At 43.4% G+C, this 15333-nt stretch overlaps 1 protein-coding gene across 1 annotated transcript in view; it reads left to right on the top strand.

Moving 5' to 3' along the window:
• The window catches only part of LOC124046245 (leukocyte tyrosine kinase receptor-like), a 359722-nt gene that overhangs the window by 256033 nt on the left and 88356 nt on the right, over window positions 1-15333 (top strand). The window contains exon 8 of the mRNA XM_046366398.1: window positions 1491-1625. Coding sequence (XP_046222354.1) covers window positions 1491-1625 — 135 coding nt within the window. The remainder of the gene's footprint in view (window positions 1-1490; window positions 1626-15333) is intronic.

Below are 15333 nucleotides of genomic sequence, written 5' to 3'. Positions count from 1 at the left end.
TGGTTAAGGGCTTGTAAGTAAGCATTTCACGGTAAGGTCTACACCTATTGTATTTGGCGCATGTGACAAATAAAATGTAATTTGACAATTTACAGGATATTTTTCTACTAACTGAGTTTTTTTTCTAATCATGGTCAAACAACATTTTGTGGCTTTTCAGTGGAAATGATTGGATTTGTGAGAAATGTGTAAAGGTGAGACATCCGGAATGCTCATGAAATTCTAATTTAGACATCCGACAGTCCATTTAATGGCCAAAATGTCACATTTGCTCAAAGAGTATGTTCACATGTGAGTGACAAAGGCAGGTATGATATAACCTGGCTATTAACATTTGAATGGATCTCACGTGGATATGACAAGGATTCCGACAATAGTCTGACGCAGTCGCACAACTGACACTGACATTGTGTTCTTGGGAGCTGTTCTTCAAACTTTTTTAATGGAGAATTTCAATGGTTTAGAACACTATTAACCACCTTGGTTTCCACTGCTGGTAACAATACCGTGAAATTGCAATCACTATATCAGCATTTTTATAGTGACTCAATGATCATACGTTTTTTTAAACCTTTTTTGTATGGTTGGTTCGTATAATTTCTTGAGGAACGTCAAAACTCTTACAATCAGATTGGCTATTTCTATCTTGCCTTTCCAGTTTCTCTGCTGCTGATTGGGGAACAGACCATTCAGAGACGGGATTTACACCTGGCCCTTGCAGCTGATTATTGGGAAGAGTGTTATTTTTTTTCCCACTGCACCCTAGTCTGTGTGGGTTTTAACCAGAAGTCCAGTATGCAGTCCCATATCATCATAGCCCTCCCCACAGGCCCAATTCACAGCCTCTGCAAGGTCTAGTACTTAATGTCCAGAGCAGCAATACCTAATCAACATACCTTTTACCTGGGAGATGTATTTCTAGGTTAGAAATTGAGGGGGAAAAGATCAAGGCACTTGTGAGCTTTATGATCTAATGCCTTGGGGTAGGTTGAGGTGGTTGGTCTGTCCATATGCTTTATTGGGTTGAGCTGGTGGTATGAAAGCCCCGGATCCAATGTACTTACCCACCTAGGGATGAAGGAAGATGGGAAGGTGTTGGATTTAAGCACCCCCAACCTTTCCCACCACCACCACTATATCCAACTCTATTGGTCTTGAGGAAAGAATGCCCCCTATTGGACACACCAACACCATGCAACTTCAGATTGGGTTATCCAGCCAAGTATTCACCAAGCTTAAACCTGGGCCATGTTCATTAGGGCTCAAAACTACAAATGTTTAAAATGTTTAACAACGGAAATGAAAATGAGTGTTACTTATTGGACAAGTACAGGTAGTCCTCATCTGTCTCAGTTTGCTTTCTTTGGTTTATGGTCACTAATGAACACAACCCTGCTTATCTCCAATTGTTTGGAAATTAAGAGAGATGTGCAAAGGCATGGTAAGCAAAGAATGTCACTAAGTTGTTATTTGTCTGTTTTTCCCCTCAGCCAATGGTGAATTTCCTCCAACGGTAACCGGCACCACTAAACTGCCATTGAAACCAACCAACCAGAACATTAAAACAACCACCCCGTCCAATGGAAACTCAAGAACATTGTCAGACCTTCCTACTCCAACTGACTGTAAGTGCCCATCTGTTGTCGTATAGTTGTGAGTGTCTCAGGCGTAGGCGCTGTATTTGTAATATACAGAAAAGCAGTCTGAGAGGGAAGATTATACATTTTTATCTCTGAATCTCAAGTTAGAACAATGTTCTCCACTCCCACACATAAAGACACTCTCTCCTCTCTCCATTCTCCTCTCGTGACACGCACATTAACACACAACCTAACACACAGACCCACACACAGTTACCCAGGCAGTCTATTTACACTCACTCCACACATATGATAAAAAAGGCACACTTGCTTTTACCTCAAACAAAGTAAGTGCGCCACCTACCGGATTCATCCATAACCACGTGTGTAATGGTAGGTCTCATTTATGGATCAAATGGAGCAGGACGGACAGTTTTGAAGTGCAAAACGCTCCAATTTGCCTCCAGAGAATGTCAATGTAGCTCGCTTCACCGAGTTGACATTTTCCACCTTAGATTCTTCCAACCTCTACTGCATAAAGTAACATTATAAGCTGGAATTGGCTCCTTTTAGAGAACTGGAGAAATTTTAAACAGCACGCAACAATGATTGACGTTTTCCAGGAGTATAGTCAAGGTAATCGTGTATTTTGACTCGTTGGTTTATCTTCGGGACTTACAGTACCTGTCAAAAGTTTGGACACACATACTCATTCAAGGTTTTTCTTTATTTTTACTATTTTCTACATTGCAGCTTTCCATTTTAAAAGAGTCTTACAGTAGTTGAGTGGCACAATTTATTCATACTTATCTGTACAAAATTGGTTAATTGTTTTGACTTTATTATGTACACCTTGGGCAATGGACATTTACGAGAATGGACATTTACATAATGTTCAGCTATAAATGTATTCTGTAGATAAAATAGGACTGTCGGATAGATCTAAATAGTATAGGTGAAAACCTATAGGACGGTAGGTCTTCTGGAACAGGGTTAGAGAGTCCTGGTATAGGTGATTGTGTGTGCTTATTTCATTCTATTTCTATCTTCATGAATTCAGTTCCAGATAGAACCCTGGCATTTGTTGAAGGCAGCCAATCCAGTAGTTTCTGAAAAGTAGTCACTTTCTGAGATCTGTATTCAAGTAGTTTTGAAAAGTAATGTTTTTTGGGGATCTGTAAACAAGTATTTGTAGTCACCTCCAAAGTAACTATTTGTTCCCTCAAAAAAATAGTTACTTTCCACAAAGCATAGTTAAAATGATAGTTATTCCAGGTCTGTACCTTACAGTGATTGTTTTCAATTAAAATGGTCAAAAATAAACAAAATGTGTTCTTAGCAAATAGTAATTTCTGAAGCAAGAATTTTGTTAGGACTGTCTCGGAGTGGTTTGAGTGGGGAGGGGAAAACATAAAACTAGCTCTTACTGGCAGAGAGGCTTGGAATTCTCTTTATTACTGGTCTATTAACTAATATTAACTAATATTGAGTTGCACTCCCTTTTGCCCTCAGAACAGCCACAATTCGTCAGGGCATGGAGTCTACAAGGTGTTTAAAACGATCCACAGGGACGCTGGTCCATGTTGACTCCAATTCTTCCCACAGTTGTGTCATGTTGGCTGGATGTCTTTTGGGTGGTGGACCATTCTTGATACACATGGGAAACTGTTTAGTGTGAAAAACCCAGCAGCTTTGCAGTTCTTGACACAAACCGGTGCTCCTGGCACCTACTACCAGATCCCATTCAAAGGTATTTAAATCTTTTGTCTTGACCATTCAATGGCACACATACACAATCTATTTCTCAATGGTCTCAAGGCTTAAAAATCCTGCCTTCTCCCCTTCATCTACACTGATTGAAGTGGATTTAGTAACATCAATATGGAATCATAGCTTTCACCTGGATTCACCTGGTCAGTCTATGTCATGGAAAGGGCAGGTGTTTTTAATGTTTTGTATACTCAGTGTATATAAAACACACAGAAATCCAGTTTTTGACTCCACTGGGCCTTTAACACAGACAGGTTCGTTGTTTAGCAACAAATCCGACGTGTGCTTAACTATGGGGCAAAACAGACAGGGTTGGCTTAGATTGTTGACAACATATAAGCTATATTTAGTTTCTAATGTTTACTGAAAACAATAATACATTTTCACAATGAGCACTTGTTGTTGCTCAAATACATTGTTAAAGTTGTTCATTTCCAGTGGATTTTAGCTATTATTCTGGGCCTAAAATATTATTTTTTATCCACCAGCCACTGTGGCAGGTAGATTATCAAATCTACCAGCCACTCAGATTTTTTACTTGCCAAAACAAAATTATGAGCATGCTTTGTAATGTTTCTAAAACAATAAATGTATTACAAGTAAGAAGTAATGTAGTATATTATTTCATTTTTGGGAACCTGAATCTTTTAACCAAAATATCACAGATGAAACCAATGCCCCTTTAAGGACTGGTAACGTGGCTCCTCGTGTTTGTGCCTGTGAGATTGAGAGTCTGACTAGTAGCAGAGTTGTCGTCTCTTCCCTAGCAGTTGAAACTCAAACATTGAAAAACAACCTAGCTTGTGAACAAAACAATGTAAATAGCCAAGAAACACAAGGACAAAGTCTCACTTCAGTAGACTTTTGTTTCAAGTAAATTAGACCAACTTTTATGCCTGTGCACAGCTCTTCTAAAAATGTTCTCTCACTCAGATCTTTGGGTGGGCACAGTCCCCAGCAAGGTGGGATAAGCTATATAGGTGTCTACATACTTAAGGTCATGTAGTGTAGGTTTGAAGTCCTGGAGTGGGGGGAATGTTTGTTGTGTGTGGGTGAATGCGACTTTGAGTCTGGAGTGAAGGAGTTTTTTTGTGTCTGAGAGGGTGCTGATGAGAGGTATAATCTGGAGTTCTGTCTCTGTTGGGGGGATGGGCACAGGGGGTCAGGGAAAGGTTTGAGGGTGGAGGGCGGGGATGGGGATAGGGATACGGACTCAGATTAGGGAAAGGGTTAAGGTGTGGGCTGTTCGCCCATGTCATGTTTTGTCTTATATTGTCTTGTCATTTTGCTTTTCCTTCTGTTCGTTTTCCCCCTGCTGGTCTTTTTTAGGTTCGTTCCCTTTTTTCTCTCTCCCTCCCTCTCTCTCTTCTCTCCATCGTTCCGTTCCTGCTCCCAGCTGTTCCTATTCCCCTAATCAATCATTTAGTCTTTCCACTCCTGTTCCCTATCTTTTCCCCTGATTAGAGTCCCTATTTCTCCCCTTGTTTTCCGTTTCTGTCCTGTCGGATCCTTGTATATTGTTCACCGTGCTGTGTCTTTGTATCGCCCTGTCGTGTCGTGTTTCCCTCAGATGCTGCGTGGTGAGCAGGTGTCTGAGTCTGCTACGGTCAAGTGCCTTCCCGAGGCAACCTACAGTTTATGATCGAGTCTCCAGTCTGTTCTCGTCATTACGAGTGGAATTGTTTTTTATGCTTTATTTACCGCTCCGATTTGTCTAGGAGTATTGCATATTTCCGTTACTGGATTAAAGACTCTGTTTTCGCCAAGTCGCTTTTGGGTCCTCATTCACCTGCATAACAGAAGGATCCGACCAAAGAATGGACCCAGCGACTACAGACGCTCGTACACTGCCGTCGAGATCCAAGGAGCCATGCTCGGCAGACACGAGCAGGAATTGTCTGCTGCTCGTCATGCCGTGGAGAACCTGGCTGCTCAGGTTTCCGACCTCTCTGGACAGTTCCAGAGTCTTCGTCTCATGCCACCTGTTACTTCCTGGTCTGCCGAGCCTCCGGAACCTAGGGTTAATAACCCACCTTGTTACTCCGGGCAGCCCACCGAGTGCCGCTCCTTTCTCACCCAGTGTGATATTGTGTTCTCTCTCCAACCCAACACATACTCTAGAGAGAGAGCTCGGGTTGCTTACGTCATATCACTCCTTACTGGCCGGGCTCGAGAGTGGGGCACAGCTATCTGGGAGGCAAGGGCTGATTGTTCTAACAATTACCAGAACTTTAAAGAGGAGATGATTCGGGTTTTTGACCGTTCAGTTTTTGGTAGGGAGGCTTCTAGGGCCCTGGCTTCCCTATGCCAAGGTGATCGATCCATAACGGATTACTCTATAGAGTTTCGCACTCTTGCTGCCTCTAGTGACTGGAACGAGCCGGCGCTGCTCGCTCGTTTTCTGGAGGGACTCCACGCAGTGGTTAAAGATGAGATTCTCTCCCGGGAGGTTCCTTCCAGTGTGGACTCTTTGATTGCTCTCGCCATCCGCATAGAACGACGGGTAGATCTTCGTCACCAAGCTCGTGGAAGAGAGCTCGCGTCAACGGTGTTTCCCTGCTCCGCATCGCAACCATCTCCCTCCTCTGGCTCAGAGACTGAGCCCATGCAGCTGGGAGGTATTCGCATCTCGACTAAGGAGAGGGAACGGAGGATCACCAACCGCCTGTGCCTCTATTGCGGACTTGCTGGACATTTTGTCAATTCATGTCCAGTAAAAGCCAGAGCTCATCAGTAAGCGGAGGGCTACTGGTGAGCGCTACTACTCAGGTCTCTCCATCTAGATCCTGTACTACTATGTCGGTCCATCTACGCTGGACCGGTTTGGGTGCTACATGCAGTGCCTTGATAGACTCTGGGGCTGAGGGTTGTTTCATGGACGAAGCATGGGCTCGGAAACATGACATTCCTTTCAGACAGTTAGACAAGCCTACGCCCATGTTCGCCTTAGATGGTAGTCATCTTCCCAGTATCAGATTTGAGACACTACCTTTAACCCTCACAGTATCTGGTAACCACAGTGAGACTATTTCTTTTTTGATTTTTCGTTCACCTTTTACACCTGTTGTTTTGGGTCATCCCTGGCTAGTATGTCATAATCCTTCTATTAATTGGTCTAGTAATTCTATCCTATCCTGGAACGTTTCTTGTCATGTGAAGTGTTTAATGTCTGCCATCCCTCCCGTTTCTTCTGTCCCCACTTCTCAGGAGGAACCTGGCGATTTGACAGGAGTGCCGGAGGAATATCATGATCTGCGCACGGTCTTCAGTCGGTCCCGAGCCAACTCCCTTCCTCCTCACCGGTCGTATGATTGTAGTATTGATCTCCTTCCGGGGACCACTCCTCCTCGGGGTAGACTATACTCTCTGTCGGCTCCCAAACGTAAGGCTCTCGAGGATTATTTGTCTGTGTCTCTTGACGCCGGTACCATAGTGCCTTCTTCCTCTCCGGCCGGGGCGGGGTTTTTTTTTGTTAATTTGTTAAGAAAAAGGACGGTACTCTGCGCCCCTGCGTGGATTATCGAGGGCTGAATGACATAACAGTCAAGAATCGTTATCCGCTTCCCCTTATGTCATCAGCCTTCGAGATTCTGCAGGGAGCCAGGTGCTTTACTAAGTTGGACCTTCGTAACGCTTACCATCTCGTGCGCATCAGAGAGGGGGACGAGTGGAAAACGGCGTTTAACACTCCGTTAGGGCATTTTGAGTACCGGGTTCTGCTGTTTGGTCTCGCCAATGCGCCAGCTGTTTTTCAGGCATTAGTTAATGATGTACTGAGAGACATGCTGAACATCTTTGTTTTTGTCTACCTTGACGATATCCTGATTTTTTCACCGTCACTCGAGATTCATGTTCAGCACGTTCGACGTGTTCTCCAGCGCCTTTTAGAGAATTGTCTCTACGTGAAGGCTGAGAAGTGCTCTTTTCATGTCTCCTCCGTTACTTTTCTCGGTTCCGTTATTTCCGCTGAAGGCATTCAGATGGATTCCGCTAAGGTCCAAGCTGTCAGTGATTGGCCCGTTCCAAGGTCACGTGTCGAGTTGCAGTGCTTTCTAGGTTTCGCTAATTTCTATCGGCGTTTCATTCGTAATTTCGGTCAAGTTGCTGCCCCTCTCACAGCTCTTACTTCTGTCAAGACGTGTTTTAAGTGGTCCGGTTCCGCCCAGGGAGCTTTTGATCTTCTAAAAGAACGTTTTACGTCCGCTCCTATCCTTGTTACTCCTGACGTTACTAGACAATTCATTGTCGAGGTTGACGCTTCAGAGGTAGGCGTGGGAGCCATTCTATCCCAGCGCTTCCAGTCTGACGATAAGGTTCATCCTTGCGCTTATTTTTCTCATCGCCTGTCGCCATCTGAACGCAACTATGATGTGGGTAACCGCGAACTGCTCGCCATCCGCTTAGCCCTAGGCGAATGGCGACAGTGGTTGGAGGGGGCGACCGTTCCTTTTGTCGTTTGGACAGACCATAAGAACCTTGAGTACATCCTTTCTGCCAAACAACTTAATGCTCGTCAAGCTCGTTGGGCGTTGTTTTTCGCTCGTTTCGAGTTTGTGATTTCTTACCGTCCGGGTAGCAAGAACACCAAGCCTGATGCCTTATCCCGTCTTTTTAGTTCTTCTGTGGCTTCTACTGATCCCGAGGGGATTCTTCCTTATGGGCGTGTTGTCGGGTTGACAGTCTGGGGATTTGAAAGACAGGTTAAGCAAGCACTCACGCACACTGCGTCGCCGCGCGCTTGTCCTAGTAACCTTCTTTTCGTTCCTGTTTCTACTCGTCTGGCTGTTCTTCAGTGGGCTCACTCTGCCAAGTTAGCTGGTCATCCCGGTGTTCGAGGCACTCTTGCTTCTATTCGCCAGCGCTTTTGGTGGCCGACTCAGGAGCGTGACACGCGCCGTTTCGTGGCTGCTTGTTCGGACTGCGCGCAGACTAAGTCAGGTAACTCTCCTCCTGCCGGTCGTCTCAGACCGCTTCCCATTCCTTCTCGACCATGGTCTCACATCGCCCTAGACTTCATTACCGGTCTGCCTTTGTCTGCGGGGAAGACTGTGATTCTTACGGTTGTCGATAGGTTCTCTAAGGCGGCACATTTCATTCCTCTCGCTAAACTTCCTTCCGCTAAGGAGACGGCACAAATCATCATCGAGAATGTGTTCAGAATTCCATGGCCTCCCGTTAGACGCCGTTTCAGACAGAGGCCCGCAATTCACGTCACAGTTTTGGAGGGAGTTCTGTCATTTGATTGGTGCGTCCGTCAGTCTCTCTTCCGGGTTTCATCCCCAGTCTAACGGTCAAGCAGAGAGGGCCAATCAGACGATTGGTCGCATACTACGCAGCCTTTCTTTCAGAAACCCTGCGTCTTGGGCAGAACAGCTCCCCTGGGCAGAATACGCTCACAACTCGCTTCCTTCGTCTGCTACCGGGTTATCTCCGTTTCAGAGTAGTCTGGGTTACCAGCCTCCTCTGTTCTCATCCCAGCTTGCCGAGTCCAGCGTTCCCTCCGCTCAAGCGTTTGTCCAACGTTGTGAGCGCACCTGGAGGAGGGTGAGGTCTGCACTTTGCCGTTACAGGGCACAGACTGTGAGAGCCGCCAATAAACGTAGGATTAAGAGTCCAAGGTATTGTTGCGGCCAGAGAGTGTGGCTTTCCACTCGCAACCTTCCTCTTACGACAGCTTCTCGTAAGTTGACTCCCGCGGTTCATTGGTCCGTTCCGTGTCTCCCAGGTCGTCAATCCTGTCGCTGTGCGACTGCTTCTTCCGCGACATCTTCGTCGCGTCCATCCTGTCTTCCATGTCTCCTGTGTCAAGCCCTTTCTTCGCACCCCCGTTCGTCTTCCCTCCCCCCCCCTCCCGTCCTTGTCCAGAGCGCACCTATTTACAAGGTACATAGGATCATGGACATGCGTTCTCGGGGACGGGGTCACCAATACTTAGTGGATTGGGAGGGTTACGGTCCTGAGGAGAGGAGTTGGGTTCCGTCTCGGGACGTGCTGGACCGTTCACTGATTGATGATTTCCTCCGTTGCCGCCAGGATTCCTCCTCGAGTGCGCCAGGAGGCGCTCGGTGAGTGGGGGGGGTACTGTCATGTTTTGTCTTATATTGTCTTGTCATTTTGCTTTTCCTTCTGTTCGTTTTCCCCCTGCTGGTCTTTTTAGGTTCGTTCCCTTTTTTCTCTCTCCCTCCCTCTCTCTCTTCTCTCTATCGTTCCGTTCCTGCTCCCAGCTGTTCCTATTCCCCTAATCAATCATTTAGTCTTTCCACTCCTGTTCCCTATCTTTTCCCCTGATTAGAGTCCCTATTTCTCCCCTTGTTTTCCGTTTCTGTCCTGTCGGATCCTTGTATATTGTTCACCGTGCTGTGTCTTTGTATCGCCCTGTCGTGTCGTGTTTCCCTCAGATGCTGCGTGGTGAGCAGGTGTCTGAGTCTGCTACGGTCAAGTGCCTTCCCGAGGCAACCTACAGTTTATGATCGAGTCTCCAGTCTGTTCTCGTCATTACGAGTGGAATTGTTTTTTATGCTTTATTTACCGCTCCGATTTGTCTAGGAGTATTGCATATTTCCGTTACTGGATTAAAGACTCTGTTTTCGCCAAGTCGCTTTTGGGTCCTCATTCACCTGCACAACAGCCCAGGTCATGATTCAGTGCCAGGGTTCTGCAGGGAGAGTTATGGAGGTTACGGTTAGGCTTAGGGTTAGGGTTACAATTAGGGTTAGGTTTAGGGTTAATAATGTTAGGGGTTTGGGGTTATGCTTATGTTAAGGGTTAGGGTTAGAGAAAGTAGGGTTTTTAATTGGAATCAATTGTTTGGTCCCCAGGGCTTTGCAAAGACCTTTCTCAGAACAGGTGCCCAAAATGAAAAAAGAGCACCCCTGACCTTGAATTGTTTTAGCCACTTTCATAATTCATATCTCGAAATTCATAACATACTAACTGCCTATAGTTAATATTTTCGTTGTTGTTGCATATGCCTATTTGTCCTGCAACAACACACTCATTAACAAGCTAGTTACATTGTCTCCTAATGACATTATTGACATTGAGAAAAAAGGGTAGACCATCATTTACATTGATGAATCACGTACATTTGGTAGTTAGCTAGCTAAAAAAATGTTTTACTGATTGTAATTCATCTTCAATGGTCTTAAATAATAACTTTATAATATTCATAATCTTCTAAATCATGATATATGGCTGGCTGGCTTAGTGTGAATATTTTTGTATATGGCGTTAATTAAGCTAGAGTCTAGACTATCTGTGCATAATTTGTAAATTGGGAGGTGCCAGAACAAAAGGTGAGCACGAGATGGGGGTGACTGAACACATGAGATAAAAAAATAAAAACATGTTTATAATAAAGCATTGCATGCATATCAGCTCATGTGCATATTGGCATAGAGCAGTAGAGAAGAAGAGTTTACAGAAGTCACACATGTGGACCATTTGTAGGTGCCGAGGTCCGGGACGAATGTGGCCTTTTATAAACGCATTTCATGCAATTCCACATAATTTTACATGACTGAAGACTTTGGCATAATCTAACTTACAAACAATCGAAATGACAGGCTAATTTGACACTGACAGACTGAGAGCTTTTCAGTTTCACTGACTCAATGCGTTCATGTTAAAAGCCTACCTCTCTCTTGTTTTACTTTGTATAGGGCTATTTTAAAGTTGATAAAACAAATATTACGATAGCCTACAGAAGCAGACAGATTAGTCTTCTCTTTTCAGCGGGAGCCATTTGCTTTCCAACCTGTGTTTTCCAAAGGTGGTATTTGAAATATTTCGAAAGTTCTGTTTCGTCTGCAAGCTGTTCACTGAGAGGGCTACACAATCCACAGCTAAGCAAATTTTTTAAAGAAGCTATAGATCCTTTGTAGGCCTACACATGGTGTAGAGGACTATTCTGAATTGAGGGCAGTGGGTTCAGAACAACAACAAAAAAACATGTGAGGGCAAAGGGGCAGGTGCTCAGGCACAGGTAGACCCCTATCTGTGCATGTGCCAGTTTGTCCGCGCAAGGACAGTAAAAACCAGTGTGTGTGTGTGTGTGTGTGTGAGAGAGAGAGAGAAAGAGAGAGGGTGTTCATATGTGTGTGAGAAGGTGTGCATGTAGTGTGTGTAGGACTGGCCATTTCGGTGGCATACATGTGTTTGACAACAGCTGAATAAACGCAACTGCGCATTAGATAACACATTCTCAGTATGGACCAAATTGTATTTGTCACATGCGCCAAAAACAACAGGTTTAGTAGACCTTAAAGTGAAATTGTCATGTGTGCTCCCTCTCCGGCCTCTAGGTCATCAGGCTGCTCATTATCCCACACACCTGTGTCCATCTTCACACGCACCAGCGCCTCATGACACTCACCTGGACTCCATCACCTCCTTGATTACCTTCCCTATATATGTCACACCCTTTGGTTCCTTCCCCAGGTGTTATTATTTCAAGTCGGTGCGTTGTTTGTGTTTCTTGTTTTGCTCATTTATTGATTAAATGTATTCTCTCCCTGAACTTGCTTCCCAACTTTCAGCGTACATCGTTACAGAAATGCTTACTTACAAGCCCATAACCAACAATGCCATTTTAAGAAAATTAAGTGTTAAGTAAAAATAGATAAGGAAAAAATAAGTAACAAAAAATTATAGAGCAGTAGTAAAATGACAGTAACGAGGCTATATACAGGGGGTAACGGTACAGAGTCAATGTGTGGGAGCACTGGTTAGTCAAGGTTATTGAGGTAATATGCACATGTATGTTGCGACTAGTATGTTTGTTTACTGCACTCATTTTACTTAAGAGGTCGTTCTAAATTGTATGTAGAGCGATTAGTACACAGTATGCAGTTAAAGTGGGTACACTGGGGGCTTCACAGCTTCTTTATCTGGTTTGGTGGCAAGAAGACCAGCTTAAGAACCCATTTACTTTCACTGGATGGTTTAGAGTCCTTGTGTCACGCTTGTCGAAATGATAAGACCAAGGCGCAGCGTGAATAGAGTTCCACATATTTTTAATCAACTGAAACTCACCGAAGCAAAACAACCAAAAGAAACGTGAAGCTACTAGTGTGCACACAGGCACCTAACTGTAGACAAGATCCCACACCAGAAAGTTGGAAAAAAGGCTGCCTAAATATGATCCCCAATCAGAGACAACGATAAACAGCTGTCTCTGATTGGGAACCATATCAGGCCAACATAGAAATACAAAACTCACTAGACCTACAACAACCCTAGACATACAAAACCATAGACATACAACACTAGAGTACCCACCTTGTCTCACCCTGACCTAACTAAAATATATAGAAAACAGAGATATCTAAGGTCAGGGCGTGACACCTTGCCCCTCTAACCTCAGATTCATGTCTGTTTTTGGGGCTTGTGTTGACAGGTGGGGGAGATATCTAAATGACAATTTAGATACCAAATCTGGGATTTATTCCAACGCAGATTTGGATACAACGAGAGACTTTTAAAAGCAATTGCACAGATGTTTGTGGAGATTGCGCTCACTGTAAATGCAGCAAATATTGACACAAGCATATTACTCCTTTACTGTAAATGTCACTCGCAGTACTGGTCGTTTATCTGTGTTTTTTTTATCACAGCTCAAGTCTCTTGTCAGCAATGATGTCACTGGGTCCACAAGAGGGCATGTCCGCTTGACTAGGGGCAATTATAAAATGTTTTGTCTTTTACTCTGTTGCTCAGAGACCACTTGAACTATGCCAGTAATATTTTAAACATTCATATGTCTCCTAATCATTCATATCATGTAAAGGTCTGTACATAAGACGGTCGGGTCACAATGTTTGATTTTAATCTGAAAAGTCTTAACTTCATGTTAGGAATTATCATATTATCATAGACATATGTATTGATTTTGCAAGAAATATAATTATGTCTATGTAAGTGGAACCGGTGCTGTACTGCACCACTGTAACTCTGCGTTGTGTATGGTTGATTGAGACTATAGACGTGGACTTTGGAGATCAGGTAGTTTTAATCAAGCAGAATTCACTCTCTGCATCCTGCATCTGCATCCAAAAGAAAAGAAAACATTTGATGAGCACATATGTTCTGAGATTCGTTGCCTCTTTCACTCATAGTGCATCAAAATTATTTTTGAATACAAAAATTAGTACAGCTTCTCCTTATTATGCATCAACACATAACATATATTTTAAATAGATAAAACCACATACCTGCATCCAAAAGAAAATAAAACATTTGTAGAGCACGTATGTTCAGCGAATTGTCGCCTCTTTCTACAACAGATGCACAATAGGAGGAACTGGGATCATTCAAGGAGCTGGCCATCGTTCACACATACAATAGCCTGCTAATACCTTAGCTAGCTATTAACCACATGTTGAATTCAGAATGTTGATATCATCCTAAAAAGTACAATTACATCTTAACAATACCATCCACAATACCATCCACTTATGAGTGTACAAGTACAACATTATTCATGAACAACACACGGTATGTATGACTTTGTGCTTAAAATAATCTAACTTTTCTAAAGATGAAGAAAAAGCGGGCCTACCTCTCATAGTGCATCAAAATGATTTGAGCACGCAGGGCAAAACGTAAGTACACACTCCCCTAATCCCAGGATGCAGGCATGCATGATAACAAATCAACATGACATATTAATATATGAACCTGGTGAAATTCACACAGTACTTTAACAACTGTTACATAAGTAACCTATATTTACACTAACACCCCTGTTTGCGCATGGCCATTCGGTTCCTCTCAAAACATGTGAATAGTCTGATTGTGCCCAAATAATACCTGTTAACAACTTCCTTAGCACTGTGTAATTAATGTAAACATTCTAAAATCATAAAGTTATTTTCATAATTCGGCTGCTTGGCTCAGGTAAATTTTAAAATGTTACAATTGCCCCCAACCCAGCAGCCATGACAAAATCTCATGTGCTTCGCATAAGATAACAATGAAATTCAATCATGTCAATGTTTAGCCAAAATATATTGATGAAAAGTATCCTATCCTAGTTTGAATTCTTGTACATTAATACTCAGGACAGTATAAGAAAAAGTACAGCAGTGGAAAAAACTACTTTCACCCCTAAAAAAAAAAAACATTTGTCCATAAAACATGCAAATAGTGAGATACTTGGCTGAAACTTTTCAAGCAGGGAGAGAACCCAAATGTTACCCGATTCAGGAAACTAGGCATAAGTTTCAAGTCACGACTTTACAGGAGAGCCTTTTGAACGTTTTTGGTAGAAATGCCTTCTCGAACATGTGAACTTTCATGTGCCTTAATATCAAACTTGTATGTCATCTGTAATTCTGAATACAATTGTTAAATTCCAAGCTTAGTTGGTTTAGCCACAGAAAAAGGCAGCAACCTTCCTGCTAGCTGGGCTGAGTGGGCTGGACATGCCGAGAGATGAGTTTGGTGCAGTGTAGCATCTTGTCTATAAAATGAGCTGTTCATAATGCATAGATAATCCTTTCTACTGCATTTTTTTTGAAAGATATAACGTTATCCATGAAGAACTGCAAATATGTTGCTACTGCTCTCAATAACATTGGTGCCCTGAGTTTATCAGGCGCTATCGACAAAGGTCAGTGGGAAAAAGCTGTGATGGACTACTTTTTTGGACGACAAATGCTGACTCTCTCACTCTGAAAAGAACACATTTTGAAATCAGTGGAACACAACGGGCCAAACAAGCTGTGCAAACTAAATGGAAACACAGGATGTCTGACTAATGGGGTTGCAGTCTGCCATGAAGCTTTCATCCATGTATACAGGCAAGAATCTAGCTACAGATTCAGATATCATACTTTTCTAATTTTGTCAGAAAGTTTTTTTCATTGCAAGCTAAAGCTTTCTGTTAGCTAGCCAGCTGTTAGCGATGGCTGGCTTGCTAACTAACATTAAACCTAAGGTTATTTGGTTAACTTTAGCTTGCTATGACAATCGGTTTGTATTG

This window comes from Oncorhynchus gorbuscha, linkage group LG10, assembly GCF_021184085.1.
Source record: "Oncorhynchus gorbuscha isolate QuinsamMale2020 ecotype Even-year linkage group LG10, OgorEven_v1.0, whole genome shotgun sequence".
Taxonomy (NCBI): Eukaryota; Metazoa; Chordata; class Actinopteri; order Salmoniformes; family Salmonidae; genus Oncorhynchus; species Oncorhynchus gorbuscha.
The sequence above is the reverse complement of the archived record's forward strand: the minus strand, read 5'-3'. Positions and strand labels throughout refer to the sequence as shown.